This window comes from Lethenteron reissneri, chromosome 42, assembly GCF_015708825.2.
Source record: "Lethenteron reissneri isolate LAM-NWPU_2019-01 chromosome 42, ASM1570882v1, whole genome shotgun sequence".
NCBI lineage: Eukaryota > Metazoa > Chordata > Hyperoartia > Petromyzontiformes > Petromyzontidae > Lethenteron > Lethenteron reissneri.
The window spans coordinates 1491741-1511294 of record NC_083820.1 but is presented as its reverse complement, the minus strand read 5'-3'; the positions used below and the strand labels follow the sequence as shown (position 1 = coordinate 1511294).

Below are 19554 nucleotides of genomic sequence, written 5' to 3'. Positions count from 1 at the left end.
GCGCCTTCTAAAAGCCGCTCCGCCCCTGTGCTGCGAGGCGTCTCCTTCGCACGAGTCGCACAGAGACCGCGCGCGCACCGCGCGTGGATGCGCGCTGGCGGCGGAGTACCCACACTGGACCCCACCGGCGCCAGCTGTGCGCGCAGCGGCACCAGCAGCTGACGGGTTCGCTCTGAAGAGGCGGAGCGAGGGAGTCTGTGCCTGTCGCGTGTACTTCCTGTGTATTTGCGTGGTGCTGCTGTGCTTGCGCGACTCATCCAAGGCTCGAAGCTCGCACCACCCAGAACGATCTCTCTCTCTCTCTCGCTCGCTCTCTTCCGGCCACTCAGAGGAGAGAGCAAACGCAGCGTGAGGCTCATGCCGGGGTGTGCGGTGGTGGTGGTGGTGTGGGGAGCAGGAGGAGGAGGGCTGGTATGCGAAGAGTATAATGCCAGAAATCGCACCGCTTTCGGAGAGCGGAGTGGCAGAGTGTTGGGCATAAATCAAGCGAGCTGAATTCTAGCAACATCGCACGCCGCTCCGCTAAGCCTGCCCACCGCTGCCGCAGACAGACAGCCTCACGCTCTCCTCCTTCCTTCACCCCCCCCGCCTTCTGCCGTCTCTCTGCTGCTCCACCGTACCCGTATTTCCCGTCACCCGTCAGCTGCCAGCGCGGGGAGCGATGGGGGAGATGCCGTTACGCAACCCCGGTGACGACGAGGATTCCATCTCCACGAGAATCGTGCGGACTCCGCGAGACTGCACCGCAGCAGCCACAGCGGCTATCATCGCCGCTGACATGGCCCCGGGGGCTGCATCGCTGCAGCCACCGCCGCCGCTGCCGCCGCCTCGGCTGCCAGCCCCTGCCCACAACCACGAGGGTGAAGGAGAGGGCATCGAGTCGCCCGGGTCGCCGGGCACCCCGTGGGGGAGGTCCAGGCGCGGCAGGGCGCCCGCGACCCCGCGCGCCAGCGCCCCGGGGGCTCATCCGCGCGGCGCTGTTTCGGGCGAGACTCACGCGGCGATGGGCGAGCGGTCCGCCGAGCGCAGCAGCAGCGATGCCGAGCCCATGTCTGCGGCCACACGGAGCCGTGCTGGCAGTCGTGATGGCTGTGATGATGGTGATTATGGTGGTGGTGTTGATGATTCAACGAGCAACGCCACTTCGTGCCAGGATGACGGGAGCGTCAGTCGCTCGCCTGTCGGGACGCCTGTGAACCGCGGCTGCGCTGCGCGGCAGGAAGCACCGCGGTGGTCCACCTCCTCCTCCTGCTCCACCTCCTCCTGCTCCACCTCCTCCTCGTCCACGACGGGAGCCGCGCCGCCGCCACGCGGAGCGAGCTCCACCTGCGCCATGCCCTGCGTGCTCTGGAACTTTGCCCTTCTCGTCCTGCTCGCATGCACCGGCAGCGCGCGAGGTACGACTCTCGCACCGCGGCTCGCTCCGCTGTGCCTGCAACTTGCTGCCCGTAGCGTGGCGACACCGCTGGCGACTGCGTGGCCGCTGTTTTGTTTTTTTTCTTCTCGACACGACACCGGCTCGTGATTGAAGGACCTCGCTGTTACGCAGTGAGCGCGTTGCGGGATAATTGCAGTTTAGGTGACGGGGTTTTTTTTTGTAGTCACACGGTATAATATCGTTTCCAATGTTGTAACACAAATAACACGGACTCTCTCTCTCTCTGTGTTTCTCCTAAAGCCCGCTCGTCGTGACTAGCAGACATCGACGTTGGCATTTAGCTCCTGAACAGATTGCTGCCATAAGCAAGGGTAGAATGCTGCCTGTTTGTGGCACTGTTATCGCACGATCGTCGTGCTAATGCCTCGTGCACCCAACGTACACTTAAGCAAGGTTGGCCACGTACGGTGCGAAACGTTACGGACTGTGGGGCACGTGTGTCAGCCACTAGTTATTAATTTCCGCAAGGACGCACGAGAGAGAAAGAGAGGATGGTGGGTGGCGTCGTCAGCACCACGCCCGGCCGTCTTTGTCTCCCCACTGTTTAGAGATCGCGCCCGGGGGTCGATCCTTGAGCGAAGCACAGCACCCATATCAAGCTCAATTTTTGCGGAGTTGCTAGCCCAATGCGCTAACCGCTGCGCCACCGCTCCACCCACCCACACGCATTCAATCAACGACAGCGCGATACTTACGCACGCACCAAAGGCACACAGAGGGGGACACGTGCGCGCCGATGCTCTGTGACCGTCATTTTCGTCGCACTCCTCGCCTCCAATTGCGGAGGTCCCACCGGGTCCCGGGTGACGTCCCGTGGACACGGCGGCTCCCGCGCGGGCGGCCGCGTGCCCGTGACCGCGGTGCCGTCGGGATGCATCCACGCGTGCATTTAAAAAGGATGATAACAACAAACAACAACAATGTGTCGTTACACGTGCACACACGCATACTAACACGGCGCTGACAATCAGTGGCGTAGCTATTGGGTTGTGCAGGCGGTTAAACTGCGCCTGGACCTACGGGCCTCGTTTGGCCCCCAGGTGCCCCGGATTCAAAGCGAGGGGGGGTTGGGGTGTGGGGATTTACAGCCATGCCCCCAAGTGCGAGCACGCGACGCAACGCCACTGATTGATATGGGGACACGTGGCCATGCGGGACTGGAAATAAAGTCACGGATGATTTAAACGCGCGCAGGTGAGCTGAGCGGGTTACCTGCTCACCAGGTGTGTGGGCGCTCTGGTTGTGTGTACACCTGTGTGTGTGTGTGTACACCTGTGTGTGTGTGTACACCTGTGTGTGATTGTGTACACCTGTGTGTACACCTGTGTGTGTACAACTGTGTTATTATGTACACCTGTGTGTGATTGTGTACACCTGTGTGTGTGTACACCTGTGTGTGTACACCTGTGTGTGTACAACTGTGTGTGTACACCTGTGTGTGTGTATACCTGTGTGTGTATACACCTGTGTGTGTACACCTGTATGTGTATGTGTACACCTGTGCGTATCTATGGGGAGAGCGGTAAGGGTAGCAGTGAGCGCGCTGCGCTACGAACCCGGCGAACCAAGGTTATATTCCCACTCACGGTATAACACGAGTGACAATTACCTGAACCAGTCGTGGGCCTTTCCTAGGTCGACTCAGCCTCAAACGATTACTTGGTGCGGCGTTTCAACATCACCACCAGGGAGACAAAGGCGGCCCGGCGTGGTGCTGACCCCCCCCCCCCCCCCTCACACAGGTGCTGCTACTCGCTAACAGCACTTGCCCCAACAGTCTGTTCAAGGCGACGCGGGGGCGGGATGTTTATCTTGGCTCGCGTGTGCGTACATCTGTGCGTGCGTGTCGCGATGAGCCGTGACTTGCCGTGACCCGCGCGTGTCAGCGACACCGCGGCGCAGTTGAGCAGCGCGGAATAAACTTTCAGCGCACGTCCGCGAGCACTGAAAACGCGAAACAAATGGACCCATTGTTGTGTAGAGCGACCGTGGCGTTGCTACGTTGTACCATTGCCAAACGCGCATTGTCTTCCTGCCAATGGCGAACTCGTGTGCCCCCCCCCCCACGCATCTCCTCCACCGGCGTACCGTGCGGGTGGACTCACCGGGCCTCCACTAGGTCGACTCGGAGTTAAACGGTAGGGCATGAAACCATCAGCGCTGGGCGTGCGTGCTGCTGGTTACCAGCACCACCACCACCGCGCTGTCCGCGAGCCGTGCCGCTCACAGCACTTGTCCCCAACAGCCTCTGTCGGCTACCCGCGGGGGGGGGGGGGGGTACGGGGGGCGATCTTTGTCTTTAATTAATTTGTGTTTGCAGTCGTCTGGTACATTCAACAGTATACATTATCACAATGGATGTTTAAGTATGCATTATTATGATGAATACGCCGTGTAGCGCCTGTGTCTACACAACGCGCGCGTGTGTCGAGGTCTGTTATGCCAGGAGGGATGTGAAGCTCACACGAGTGAACGTGCCCGTTTTCATTTGTTTGTCTTGTCCGTCTGTAGCTGCTAATGCGTTCAAGCAGCACCGCTCCCGTCTCTCTGAATGTGCATGCGGCGCCTCCGCTGTGATGCACGCGTGCGGTGTGGTTGGTGGGGTACATCTCGGGAGAGAGCGGAACGCGATCAATAGGTGGTGGCAGGCGTCGCTCTTGAAACTCTCGGAGTTGTACACGTGTTTGTGTGTGTTGTGTTTGTGTGTGTTGTGGTTGTGTGTGTTGTGTGTGTGTTGTGTTTATGTCTGTTGTGTTTGTGTGTGTTGTGGGTGTGTATGTTGTGTGTGTGTGGTGTTTATGTGTTGTGTGTGTTGTGTTTGTGTGTGTGTTGTGTGTGTATGTTGTGTGTGTATGTTGTGTGTGTTGTGTGTGTGTTGTGTGTGTATGTTGTGTGTGTTGTGGTTGTGTATGTTGTGTGTGTGTTGTGTTTGTATATGTTGTGTGTGTGTTGTGTGTGTGTATATATGTTGTGTATGTGTGTTGTGTGTGTTGTGTGTTGTAGTTGTGTATGTTGTGTGTGTGTTGTGTTTGTGTGTGTTGTGTTTGTGTGTGTTGTGTGTGTGTTGTGTTTGTGTATGTTGTGTGTGTGTTGTGTTTGTGTATTGTGTGTTGTGTTTGTGTATGTTGTGTGTGTGTTGTGTTTGTGTGTGTTGTGTGTGCGTGTGTTGTGTTTGTGTGTGTTGTGTGTGTGTGGCTTCTGGTTGTTGTGCTGCAGGCGAACACGTGTTGCGGTGTGAGATCGTGTTCCACTCGAAAAATATCGGGGCTGGCTCGTGATGCGTGTGCGACTACGTTGGGGTGCCACGCTGGCGAGATGTTAACTACCTCGCCTGGTGTACAGGATATCGTGGGTTCGATCCCCACCCTGACGCCTGCTGTTTATTTGGAGTTTGAGTGTCTCTCTCCCCGTGGCCGTGTGGATTTTCTCTGGATCCTCCCTCCACATGTAGAAACACGCATATAGAGCTTGAGGGTGATATACATTGTCACATGATAAGCCACTTCCTTGGGCTATCATGTATGGCCAGGTCGATTCTGAAGAAGAGTGGACCTTACCTAGGAAAATAATGTATATTTTACAGTTCATTATGGTGCGCGAATGCGTTTCATTGTAATCATCATCATCATTAGCAGCCACGACAATCATAATCACCCATCATCAATCAATCCCCTGATAGATGAAAGTGGTCAGCATCTCTCGTCACCATGTGACGTTAATAATCTACCAATAGCACCGTCACACGAACTAATTGCATCGCCGTTCGGTATGTGTGTGTGCGTGCCTGTGTGTTTTTCTGTGTGTATGTCTGTGTGTATGTATGTCTGTGTGTGTGTGCGTGTGTGTATGTCTGTGTGTGTATATCTGTGTGTTTGTCTGTGTGTGTGTGCGTGTGTGTATGTCTGTGTTTGTCTGTGTGTGTGCATGTGGTGTAGCTGTTAGCGCGCTGCGCTCCGAACCGGACTCCACGAGTCCGATTCCCGCTCACAGCCAACACCAGTGCCGATTATCTGAACCGGTCATGGGCCTCTCCTAGGTCGACTCAGCCTTAATTGAGAACTTAGTGCAATGTGTAAACATCGTCACACAAAGGCGGCCGGGCGTGGTGCTGGCCACCAACCGCTCGTGTGCCGTGCCGGCCTTCATAGGTGCTCGCTAACAGCACTTGCCCCGACAGTCTGTCACAGGTTGTTCTTGTTAACGACTGCGCGTGTGCGCTGTGTCACAGGCGGACTTGTCGCTGTGTCACCGCGCTGCAATTGCGCTGAAGGGGTGCGCGGTTTGCTCGCCGGCTCGCACGCGGCGCGGCCGATCTGCGATGGGAGTCTCGCGGTTGAGGCAGACGCCAGAGTGCGGGGCCGCGTGTTTGGGAGGCGCTGGTGGTGTGCGGCCCGTTGCAGCCTCGCGACAAGTCTTTCGACAGCAGTGCGCGGAGCAGATGCCCATGCGTGGCTGAAGGCATGGGTACGGCCTCTGTGGCTTTCGCCGACCCTGCCTTGATCCGAGCGCCGATTGCTACAGATGTTAAAACCCGAGAAGCTGACGAGGTTTTCTGGGACGCGTGAGGTTGTGCTTGTCTCGCCGCCTAGGCGCTGGCAACGTAATAACCAAGGTGAATGTTTCATTTTGCAGCACCCCGCTGGGGCTGGACAGCGACTTGCCGCTAAGCATGACAAAGGATGTGGAGAGGATTGCATCCAAACTGCGGAGCAATTGCACCGAGCATTGGCGACAGCGAGTCGACTGTGGAGATTGTGTACTCTGGCAGCTTTCCTTCGGCTGAAATGATTGCCCCCCTGCCGAGATGATGTTTTGTTGGATGACACGCATGGGAATCGAATGCTTTATCACGTTATGTGGCAATGCGTGATACCCTTTGTATGTACGTGTGTGTATGTTGAACATTCTATCGCGCCGCACCGTAGTCAACGGTGCTCGTTGGAGGTGCGGGGGAAGGACAACAAACTAAACACAGCAGCAGGAGGAGGGGTTCTCGATGAAAACCGGCGATGCGCCGTGCCCACCGTTTTTTTGTTCGATGGCTGAGCCAAAAGCCGTTGCTGCTATTGCGAGGGTGACACGGGAGAGTTCGCGTGATGATGATGGCGATGATGGTGGTGGTTTATGCTCTTTGACGAGATCGGCAAGGTGATTGTGGTTGTTGCACGTCGCGGAGTATGACCCCTCGTCCATCCAGCCTCTGCTCCGCAAGCGCCTTCAAAGCATGCCACACACTACGTCCATTGCGCAGTCTCGCCAACATGTATTGATGAACTGACTCTGCATACGACAAGAATATCCCGAGAGGGTAAACGACAGGACTCGAGGTTAGCGACGTCCTGGTTGTATTGCCAACAGACACACACATTGGGTTTACTGTTGCCATGTTCATGTTGCTTTTTATGGATAAAACGACACCTTAGTCAATGACAGCGACTCTATATAAAGGATATATACAGGGTGTTCCAAAAGGATTGACACAATTTCAAAGCAGTATATTTCCCGATGGCAACATATTACAATTACACAAAAAGTTACAAACGGTTTTATTAGTTTTCAACTTTTACTAGTCATTTTATAAATGCTCGATGTGCCCTCCACCTGCTGTAAGGCCAACATCGAGACGATAGTTGAATTCGTCCCAAACGCCTCTCAAAGTGTTTTCTTCCACTGAAGTCACCGCTGCCGTGATTCTGTTTTTGAGGTCATCCAGATTAGTCGCTAATGGTGGCACAAAAACACGATCTTTGACGTATCCCCACAATAAAAAGTCGCAGAGAGTGATGTCTGGGGCTCTTGGGGGCCAGGAGTGTAGCGCCAAGTCTTGGGGTCCTGTGCGACCTATCCAACGTTGAGGCAGCGCGTCTTGCAAATGACTGAGGCTAGGGGCTGTTTGTGCGCTGGGAGAGGCATCTCGCGGTAATCATTTTAAACTCTATGCCCCACCCTTTCAAGTGGTAAGAGTTTCATTCATTGGAGGTTAGTGGTTGCAGAGATATAGCGATTTCAAATCGGGTCCATCTTTATAAACACCCTGTACACATAGCATTGGCCCTTCTTCATACACACGATCCGCGCAGATGCATCGTGTGCAGCAGCAGCAGATGATTTAAGCTCGCGATATGTGCATCAAAGAGATTTGTTTTTAAAAATCGCATTAGCTATGTTGCATGTAATGGGTTCACACGCAGGTAAATAGTTCACATTCGCGTGACCCCCCTCCCTCCCCCTCGACCAAATTAGTAAACAACAACAAAAATAATCAATTCTTGACTTGAACTCTGACCCTGAATTGCCAAGCGTGCATTGAATAGCCGGACAGCTCAAATCGTTAATCCGACCCAACTTCTTGCATCGCACTCACAGTTTGACGTCAGGTTGCCATTTTAAATCACTGGATGAAATGCGCCTTACAGCATGTAAATGATTGATATTATTATATGTGAACGTACATCGCACCATTTTTTTGAAAACCTTTAAATTGTACTGCGTCTGTTTGTGGCTAATATTACAATTTTAATTTGCGTTAATCCTGGTGTGCACGTGATCGTGCAGTGGGGGGGGGGGGGGGGGGGTAAACCCCACAACGAGGTGGGCATGGAACGAAGGTCGTCTCCGATCGGGGTCTCATCCTCGCCAACAGTGGGGGATGAGTTAACGCGTTGAACATTTTGGACTTGAGATTATTGGGAGGGCACGTGTTGCATCTCTGTCAGTCACTGCTTGATGTTTGGATCATTCCCACGCCCTACCTGCCGTGACTGTAACCGTGTCGTCGTGATAACGAGAGTCACCCGGTGTCACGTGACATCCACTTCATACTCGGCAAATGTGTGATTGCGGATCGATCCGGACCAAATCTTGTTTGGATCAATCAACATACAAAAAAAATCGGATCTGCAATTTCGTATTTGGGCCTGATTTTCGTACCATTCCTTTTTTTTCGTTTATCTGAAAAGTGGGAGCTTAACCCCTTGACTCTGCCGTAGACTCAGAGGAGCATCGTTGCGGCAGTGACAGCTAGTCCTGTGATGCACGTGCTGATGGCTAAGCATGCGTGGCCAGGGCACCGACGCGCTATTGGCCCCCTGAATGTCGCTTTTGCAAGGAAGCATATCGCCAAACCAAGCCGTCGCTGTCCCGTTGTCTGTTGCGGGTTTTAATTCGCTCACATGCGGGGCAACATTGTGTGTCTGTACTGTGTGTGTGTACTGTGTGTGTGTACTGTGTGTGTGTACTGTGTGTGTACTGTGTGTCTGTACTGTATGTGTGTACTGTGTGAGTGCTGCGTGTGTGTACTGCGTGTGAGTGCTGTGTGTGTGTACTGTGTGTGTATTGTGTGTGTGTGTACTGTGTGTATTGTGTGTCTGTACTGTGTGTGTGTACTGTGTGTGTGTACTGTGCGTGTACTGTGTGTGAGTGCTGCGTGTGTGTGTGTACTGTGTGTGTACTGTGTGTGTGTACTGTGTGTGTGTACTGTGTGGGTGCTGTGTGTCTGTACTGTGTGTGTGTGTACTGTGTGTGACTGTGTATGTGTGTACTGCGTGTGTGTACTGTGTGTGCTGTGTGTGTACTGCGTGTATACTGTGTGTATGTGTGTACTGTCTGTGTACTGCGTGTGAGTACTGTGTGTGTGTACTGTGTGTCTACTGTGTGCGTGTACTGTGTGTGTACTGTATGTGTGTACTGTGTGTGAGTGCTGCATGTGTGTGTACTGTGTGTGTGTACTGTGTGTGTGTACTGTGTGTGCAGTGTGTGTGTACTGTGTGTGCAGTGTGTGTGTACTGTGTGTGTACTGTGTGTACTGTGTGTGCTGTGTGTGTACTGTGTGTGCTATGTGTGTGCTGCGACGGTTTCCACCTTTTTGTTTTGGAAAGCATCTACCGCACGCAGCGAGGGGCAACTTTGTGCGGTTCCCAGCACTGGCACGGCCTGTTGAATAAGAGACGAGCAGACACTTCAGTGCTCATTTGAGCGGCGAACTATTTTGACTCTCGCTTTGGTTTCAATATTTATAGCATCACAAGGTTTTGGATTGGTGCGATGAATAATGCATCTCCACGAGTGACAGGACAGAATCGGAGTTTATTGCTTTTTTATTATTATTATTACCCAATGTCTCATCACAAGCGTAACTTTATGCATCTTCAATGAGGTGTGGGGGCGGGGGACCCAAAAAGAATGCCCAATGAAAGATGACATTAATGTCATCGCGGATGCTGCAGCCTTCCACAGTTTATAATCTCGTTCTTTGTCTTGGTTCTGCGCGAATGCACATCGTTTCTGTCCCAATCGCCTTTCAGTGCTGCAAATGCTGCCGCACAATGGAGTGGGCCTTGCATGTGTAAGTAGTGATGAGAAATTAGCACCCAATACGAGCCCGCCGGTGCCAGGGGCTGCGGGTGGATCAAACTCGGTGGAAGTTTGGGAGGGCGAAACGGGGAGCTCAGGTGAGTGCGGACAATGCCCTTTGTTTACATCCACAATGGAGGTTTGTGGGTTAAATCGCGTGAATATGAATGTGTCGTTAAACCCGCCACCACGCGACACAGCCAATTGGCAAGGGCTTGTCTACCCAAACGTGCCAATTCGTTACTAGTTCAGCGCACCGGTGTGTTGGAGAGGTAAGGGGCCGTCCATAAATGACGTTTACGCACCTGCGGGGGGGGGGGGGTCAGACATTTGTAACGATGTGTGACGAGGGGGGGGGGGGGTTGAGAAATGTGACGTCACATCAAAATGCGCAACTTTAAATAAATATAGACACGTTCTACTTAATTTTTAGTAAATGTTTTCTCCTATAACATCAGAGTACAGCGGTACATTAAATACGCACTACAATGACAATAGTTTAAAGGGATTTGAAGCATGTTTTCTTTTTTTTAGGGGGAGGGCAGAGCTTTGTGACGTCATATTTGAGGGGGGGTCTGACTTTTGTGACGCCGTGTGACGAAGGGGGGGGGGGGTCAAGAATCGTTCAAAATCTCGTGACGTCATTTATGAACGGCCCCTAAACCCACTACAATATTAGCAACTTCGAGTGCCGTGTGACATTTCGCTGCTAATTACAACAACCAGCATCATCAGGGAGACAGCCAGAGTCGTGGAGACTTCCTCCTGCTTCGGCGTGAATGTTTTGGGTTTGAGTTAGAAGTGCGAGATTGGGTGCTTTGTGCGTACTGTAGTGTGCATGTTGAACGTCGCTCGCACCGTGCGTAGCCAACCGTGATAATCGGAGGTTGCGGTGGGGTGCAGGGCTAACAATCCAATCCAAGCACAAAAAAGCAGTCGTGAAGAAATAAGGTTTCGCGTGATTGTCATCATCATCGTGATTGTCATCATCATCGTGATTGTCATCATCATCATCGTGATTGTCATCATCATCATCGGTCGTGATCATTATCGGCCGTGCTCGATCCACTGCTGAACGAAGGCCGCCCCTCCCCCCGGGCGATGCGGCAAATCCCCCCAACGCCGGCAGCTTCCGTGCTCGAAGGTGCTCGCGGCTCACTCCTCGTCGCTCGCTTTCCCCTTTGACTCCTCCGCTTGCCTTCGCGTGCGTGAAGTAGAAAAGCACTAAACTATTTATAAATAAAACTATCGCCCAGGAAAATGTGCGCCGAAGAGCCCGTTACGAGCGAGAAAGCAGCTCAAGTGTGTCGTCAACGCAGCAGACATCGTGCGGATGCTGTGTCCGTCCAGGGAGGGGTCCCGTTGTGGGTTAGTGACACCTGCGGGAAATAAGAGCCTCCCCCCTTCGTGTCCCCTCCCTTCATCCGTCGCAATGACCCTGCAGGCGCGTTGCGGCGTGGCGACCTCCGCCTGCGTTCCTCACGGGCAGCGCCCCTCGTGAGCCGCGCGGGGCGGTGAGGCGTGCCGCCCGCGTGCACGCGCCTACGTCGGACTTCTTTCGCACCGTACGCAGCCAACCGCGGCGATCGGAGGCACTGCGCCTGGCTGCCGTGGGGCGCCTGGAAGTGTCAGAAATGAGAGAGGCATCTTCTTCATCTTCGTCGTCGTCGTTTTTCCACCGCTGTTGCAATCATCTCACACCGTCTGGTTGGCGCTCCTCCTCCTCCTCGCGCTGTATCCCCCCGGTCCCCGTCTTGTGTCAGTCATCGTGGCGGCGGTCACTGGCGACGCAGGGCCAGCAGCGGCAGCAGCAGCAGACTGACAAAATAAGAATCAGTATTAATGAGCAGGTGAGAGAGCCCATTGAGTCAACAACAATGGACGGCCGCTGTCACCGCCACTGACGGCGGCTGGGCACCAGTGCCAAAAGCAGCGATGACGACTATCGTGATAGTCATCGGTCATCATCACCTACGATTACCTCCGCCCCCCCCCCCTCCTCCGATGTCCACGTTCCCTTGCAATTGTCCGCGGACGGGCGCTGTGGATAATCGTATGGATGCAGCGACGCCTGCTTCCTCCTTCCCGTTGCCCTCATCGCGGACAATGCGGGTGATAGGGAGACTTGATCTGTGGATGACGGGAAGAATCATGGATTAGCCAGACCACGTGGATGTTATTGGTCACTGATAAAAAAGAAACAAGCATGCAAAAGGGAAGCTCTACCGCATACCGAATCCCGGCTTATTTTAAAAGCACGTTCAGACACTGGCATCGTTAAACATTCCTTTCGTGGGATATCTTTTGGACTACTGAGCGAGCCAATTTTGCGACCTTGTGCTGCCCAAAAAATTGAAATTTTCTCACCGCTGTTAGCACTGAGTCAGAGGTTGCCCGCTCGGCATCTCGAACTACAATCGTTTAGGGCCCAGCACCAGGGGTGACATGCCCCACAATGCTCTCGGATCAATGGTCATCAGGGGCCCAGGGTGACGGTAATTGACGGGTTTGCTGGAGACTTTGTCGGCAGTTATCTAATAATTATGTTCACCCGTCAACCCTGGCTGTGTCTCCGTCGCCCCCTTAGAAGACTGAAATGCTGGCTACCGAATATGTGCTGGTGACAATCGAGAAAGTTTATACTGGTAGGAACCTCCTGGTTAAACCAGCCCACAGGGGATTATTGTGTCCGTCGTGCAGTAAGGGGCTGGGTGGGGAGGGAGGGGCTGGGTGAGGAGGGGAGGGTGGGGAGGGGCTGGGTGGGGAGGGTGGGAAGAGGCTGGGTGGGGATGGTGGTGAGGGGCTGGGTGGGTGGGGAGGGACTGGGTGAGGAGGGTGGGGCTCGGTGGGGGGTGGGAGGGGTGGGGCTGGGTGTGGAGGGGCTGGTCACCACATGGTCAGCCTCAAATGAGTACCTGGTATGGTGTGTGAACATCGCCACTAGGGAGACAAAGGTGTGGAGCTGGCCACCAATCCCCTCGTGTACCGTTCTGGCCTTCATGGGTGCTCGCTAACAGTTCTTGCACCAACAGTCTGTTAAGGCTTCACAGGGGATCTTTGTATATTGTGTCAACAACGGTACTGTAATTGCAATCACTGCTATGCGCATTTTATGAATAATTATCTACAAAAACGATTTTAACGAATTTACTTAAAATCGTGTTTTTTTTGTGGGTACGATTAATTAGTGTTTGCTCTTGTTTGACTGGGATTGGGAGGCCCAGGGTGCGGATTTCGCACGTTCAGAGAGACGCTGGGAGAAGTGGAGGGGGACACGCAGATGGGAGGCAGATGGGAACTGACGTGAACAGCTACGCAAGGCGCGGGGTAATTACGCAGTGAAACATCCCGCGAATGACGGAGACAACGAGGAATGGAGAGAGTGAAATAGGCAGGAGGAGACAGTCACAGACACGGGCGGAACGATAATAGCGATTCGTAATATTAATAATGCAATCATGACTAGAGAGGGAGATGTTGCCTGCAAGAGATGCCAACACAAACAGAATCAGAATGTATTTTTCACAGATGTCCAGTAGAGACGGATCAGCACGTTACAACAACACAACACAACCAAAGAATAACACAACACAACAATACACAAATGCACGGTAGGAGTGCGACATAGAGAAAATGGTAAGCGAGTCAGTACAAAAACATTTGTTTTATATATTTATATACTGTACGTTCGATTTTTCAAGCTTGAGCAAGTCAGCAAAAAAACAAATAACGACAACACTCCGAGACAATGCAAAGCAGTGCCGGCAGAGACGTCCACACGGACACGTCCACACGAACAGGGCCACACCGACAGGGCCACACGGACAGGGCCACACAGACAGGGCCACACGAACAGGGCCACACAGACAGGGCCACACGAACAGGGCCACACGGACAGGGCCACACGAACAGGGCCACACGGACACGTCCACACGAACAGGGCCACACGAACAGGGCCACACGAGCAGGGCCACACGAACAGGGCCACACAGACAGGGCCACACAGACACGTCCACACGAACAGGGCCACACGAACAGGGCCACACGGACAGAGCCACACGGACAGGGCAACACGAACAGGGCCACACAGACAGGGCCACACGGACACGTTCACACGAACAGGGCCACACGGACACGTCCACACGAACAGGCCCACACGAACAGGGCCACACGGACAGAGCCACACGGACAGGGCCACACGAACAGGGCCACACGGACAGAGCCACACGGACAGAGCCACACGGAAAGGGCCACACGAGCAGGGCCACACCAACAGGGCCACACGAACAGGGCCACACGAACAGGGCCACACGGACAGAGCCACACGGACACGTCCACACGAACAGGGCCACACGAACAGGGCCACACGGACAGAGCCACACGGACAGGGCAACACGAACAGGGCCACACAGACAGGGCCATACGGACACGTTCACACGAACAGGGCCACACGGACACGTCCACACGAACAGGCCCACACGAACAGGGCCACACGGACAGAGCCACACGGACAGGGCCACACGAACAGGGCCACACGGACAGAGCCACACGGACAGAGCCACACGGAAAGGGCCACACGAACAGGGCCACACCAACAGGGCCACACGAACAGGGCCACACGAACAGGGCCACACGGACAGAGCCACACGGAGAGAGCCACACGAACAGGGTCACACGGACACGGTCACACGGACACGGCCACACGGACAGGGCCACACCAACAGGGCCACACGGACACGGCCAGACAGACACGGCCACATGGACACAGCCACACGAACATGGCCACACCAACAGGGTCACACGGACACGGCCACATGGACAGGGTCACACGGCGAGTCACGTGAGTCACTCGTGGGGCCGTGAGGATCGCATCCCCGCTGATGCGCAGCGCGACGCCTTCGCCAAGAGAGCGACCGTAACAGATGAGCAGCCCGTTCCCCGTGTACACAAATATAGCCGTGCTGTATGACCCACGTAGCGGTGGACAGCGTTGTGCATCGCACGTTGCATCGTCACCGTGAAGGGCAGTGGTCCTCCGAGTCGAGTGGCCGTGGTGTGGGGGAAGGGGCTGTGGGCTGGTGTGTGTGTGTGAGTGGGGGGTTGAGGAGCTTTTGTTCGGCCGGATCGAGGGGGCTAAACGGGCGCGGCACGGGCTAGAGTAGAGATGGAGTGATGTGGTGCAGGAGGATGTGGAGCTGAGTGGACTTGCCGATGACTGGTACCAGCGGTGTCAAGATCGGCCTCTGTGGAGGAGGCTCGTGAAGGACGCTGCTGCTGCTACTGGGCAGTTGGAGGCAGTCGCCCTCCAACAACAACAGAGGGCGGAGGAGCGACGCTCACAACAACGAGCGGAGCGCCAGGTGGATAAAGCACAGAAAGTTGGCACAGTCAGGGGCACAGGTGGTGCATCAGCCAGTCGTCTAAGCAAGGTCATATGTTTCTGTACAATTGAGCTGCCGAGCAGGGGCTAAACACTAAACTCTTTTTTACTTCACCTGGTAAGGCCCCACTGAGCTATACGTCTCTTCTTCAGAAGCGACCTGGCCACAAATTATAGCTCAACGATGCAGCGTATTGTGTGGAACTGTATAGCACACAAAAAACCTCAACACATGTTTCTAAATGTGAAGGGCAAACCCGTAGGACCCCGAGAAAAATCCACGCGACCACGGCGAGAGAGACACGCAAACTCCACATAAACAGAAGTCGGGGTCGGGCTCGAACCCACGACCTCCTACATACGAGGCGAGGTAGTTAACATCTCCGAGCCACCGTGGGGCCGTGGGCATCTTGGGCCAGAGGCTTGAGTCTTGAGGCAGCGTTCAAAGCGACGTTAATCATTGCAGTCGATACCATAAGCGAGTGAGTGAACGTGAGTTGGCGTGTCTAAGAGCGGCTGATTTGTTTCCAACAATCTGTACAACTTTCCAGGTTGAGGGCCATCGTTGGTGTGTCAGGGGCGTGGAGGTGATTTCTTATCAGGGGTCCCGCTTGTTTTCCTGCAGAAATGTTGTGGGATAACATTAGGGGTGGGCGAGGGAGGCGAACGGTCGATATATTATTATGGGCTGTCGGGTATTTTGAGCCGTGGAAGAAATTGGGTGGTGTTGGGTGTGAAGGGAGTGGCGAGAGAGGGGCAGCGGGGGGGGAGATTTGACGGAACGCGTAATCTGCAGATATTTATGGACGCGTTGTTTGGGTAAATCACACACGTGGTGCGTAGGAAGGTATGAGGTTGATTGTTCAGGTCAAGGAGGTCCCTAATGGTGTCGATGCTTGAATTCTAAGTCTTATATATTTTAAACTCTACCAATTTATTGCTATGACGTCCACAGTAATTTGTGCATTATTTGAATCGGCAAGAGCGCACGCGGTACAAAAGCACGGCTCAACAGTGCTCTTCCCTTCTACAGTACTGTATAATGTCACCTTGATAATAATAATTGAGCACATTTAACATTTGCCCCAGTGGTATATGCACATGGCTATCAAAGATGAACCGTGCTTCACAGACGAGTAAAGTCTGCCGGGAGGAGACCATGATGAGATGTGGCCTAACACAATAATTTTTTAAGTAATCAAATTTGGGAAAATCCCACCGTGATGCCAGCACATATAACCTGCTCTTGTTATTCGTAATAATGTCACGGGGTCTTTAACGTCTACTGGGAAGCAGAGGGCGTATTTTTCATGGTTTATGTGCTTGCAGTATTTACCAGGGTAGCTACCGGGTTTGCACCACGAAGCTCTTTAACAAGCGGCTTTAGCTTGGCCATGCCACGGGCCCTGTGTTCATGTGTATTCCCTGTGGAGAGTCGCCATGTGTTCATGTGTATCCCCTGTGTAGAGTCGCCATGTGTTCATGTGTATCCCCTGTGAGGAGTCACCATGTGTTCATGTGTATCCCCTGTGGACAGTCGCCATGTGTTCATGTGTATCCACTGTGCAGAGTCGCCATGTGTTCATGTGTATCCCCTGTGGACATTCGCCATGTGTTCATGTGTATTCCCTGTGTAGAGTGGCCATGTGTTCATGTGTATCCCCTGTGTAGAGTCGCCATGTGTTCATGTGTATCCCCTGTGGACAGTCGCCATGTGTTCATGTGTATTCCCTGTGTAGAGTCGCCATGTGTTCATGTGTATCCCCTGTGAGGAGTCGCCATGTGTTCATGTGCATCCCCTGTGCAAAGTCGCCATGTGTTCATGTGTATCCCCTGTGAGGAGTCGCCATGTGTTCATGTGTATCCCCTGTGAGGAGTCGCCATGTGTTCATGTGTATCCCCTGTGTAGGGTCGCCATGTGTTCATGTGTATCCCCTGTGCAGAGTCGCCATGTGTTCATGTGTATTCCCCTACAGAGAGTCGCCATGTGTTCAAGTGTATCCCCTGTGTAGAGTCGCCATGTGTTCATGTGTATCCCCTGTGAGGAGTCGCCATGTGTTCATGTGTTTCCCCTGTGGACAGTCGCCATGTGTTCATGTGTATCCCCTGTGAGGAGTCGGCATATGTTCATGTGTATCCCCTGTGAGGAGTCGCCATGTGTTCATGTGTATCCCCTGTGTAGAGTCGCCATGTGTTCATGTGTATTCCTTGTGGAGAGTCGCCATGTGTTCATGTGTATTCCTTGTGGAGAGTCGCCATGTGTTCATGTGTATCCCCTGTGCAGAGTCGCCAAGTGTTCATGTCTATCCCCTGTGGACAGTCGCCATGTGTTCATGTGTATCCCTTGTGTAGAGTCGCCATGTGTTCATGTGTATCCCCTGTGAGAAGTCGCCATGTGTTCATGTGTATCCCCTGTGTAGAATCGCCATGTGTTCATGTGTATCCCCTGTGAGGAGTCGCCATGTGTTCATGTGTATCCCCTGTGTAGAGTCGCCATGTGTTCATGTGTATCCCCTGTGCAAAGTCGCCATGTGTTCATGTGTATTCCCCTACAGAGAGTCGGCATATGTCCAAGTCCAACGATTCCTCATTCAACCCCCCAGCTTAGAAAGATGTAAAGGTCGAGATCAGCCAATCAGGGGGTGCCGGGATTAGAGTATTTATGTGACTCGTCCATTGATTCACGCTCATTCACAACTCTCTAATGCATGGCGTGCCTCTCCTCACTCGTGGCCACATTTGGCCACGGTCCACCTTGTACCCAGCTATGGGCGCCGTCTTCACAGCTCGCCCGCCACGATCAAATGCCACGCCACTGACTTGACAACCCCGTGAATTAATTGCACGTTCATCGCACGCGCGCCTGATCGTCGATTGGCCGTTGTTCCGTTACGTACATCTGCATGTGTTTAGTGCGAGTCGTATATTTTGTGTGTTCAATGCGGACAGGCAGAGCGCATTGCAAGTGTGGTGCCGGTGGTTGTGGGTGGTGGTGAGTGGTGGCGGTGGTGGTTGTGGGTGGTGGTGGGCGGTGGTGGTGGTGGTGGTGAGTGCTGGTGAATGGTGGGTGGCGGCGGTGGTGCATGGTGGGTTTTGGGTGGTGGTGTAAAGTTGTGGGTTTTTTTTACCCATTAAGGGCAACTGCACAATGACACTGACGCTCCCTGTTGAAGCCCACCTACTGGTAAGGGACTCGCAAAAACACGAGGCACGGAATCGTTATGAACCTTTCTCGGTGCTTAAGTAGCTTCGTATGCAAGTTTAATTGGCTCGAACCAGCGTGGCAAAGGTCAAAAATTGGCTTGGAAGCTAAAAAAAAAGTTGAAATAAAAAAAATGATTGTTTCAAATAATGCTGAATTCATAACCCAAGCGGTCAATCCTCTGCAAGCGCCTGCCAACGCCTCGTGGGTCGTGGGGTTTATAAAAACAACTTCACCGCAGGGTGCAATTTCTCACTTTGTTCCAGAATCGGTGGTGGGTTGGATTAGGTGGCAAGTTGGTGAGTAAAAACCACAGCAAATAGCAGGAGGTACACTGGAGGTGGTGTGTCAGCCGCAAAATAAGTCCTTGGATTTAATTCACCAGGTCAGGCCCACTGAGCTATGTAGCTCTTTGTCAGAAGCGACATGGCCACACATGATGGCTCAACGAAGTTGCTTATCACGTGGATTTATTATGGGATAGCAGCCAAATACTCAAAAGAGCGTGTTAATAAATGTAGAGGGAAAAGCCGGAGAATATTTCACACGACCACGGGGAGAGCATGCAAACTCCAGTTAAACAGGCGTCAGGGTCGGGATCGTACCCACTACCTCCTCCTTACCAAGCGAGGTAGTTAACATCTCGCTGCCGTGGCGCCCTTAGGGAAGTTTTCCTTCACAAATGAAATCACATCATACTATGCAATACCCGATATCCATTTAAAATTATAATTTCTCAGAGAAAAAATGCGTCAAACCACTGCTGGATGATGGCCTCCCCCATGCTGATCGTACCGCCCCGCGGTGGTGAATGTGGGATGCTCAAGGTTGCTGCCGGGGCAAGTTTGGATATCGCTCATTGCCCATCTTGGTCATAGCCTGGAAAGTGTTGCACTCTTATCGTGCTTTGTTTTGTTTGTTGTTGTAACTTTCTGAGCCGCCCCAACTGGGCATCAGTGAAAAAGGAACCTCATGGCTCATCGGATTCCTCCTGCAGTCTCAATTAAGAGTCTGATTCTGGAGCGAAATTGGATCGTCGGATTTCGTCACGCGTTGCACTAACCACCGTGCCAGCATTCTACCCGCAATGAATATACCTACCAACATCAGTATGGCGAGTTTCGGTGTATAAACAAACATGTGCTCAAACAGAGTTAATTGGAACGTCACTCGCTCTGAGAA

The 19554-nt window shown here is 53.3% G+C and overlaps 1 protein-coding gene across 1 annotated transcript in view; it reads left to right on the top strand.

The window, feature by feature from the left end:
- Positions 1 to 997: 997 nt before the first annotated feature.
- LOC133353013 (CUB and sushi domain-containing protein 3-like) overlaps positions 998 to 19554 on the top strand; it is a 639938-nt gene continuing 621381 nt past the window's right edge. Inside the window, exon 1 of the mRNA XM_061569078.1 lies at positions 998 to 1397. Coding sequence (XP_061425062.1) covers positions 1004 to 1397 — 394 coding nt within the window. The 5' untranslated portion in view covers positions 998 to 1003. The remainder of the gene's footprint in view (positions 1398 to 19554) is intronic.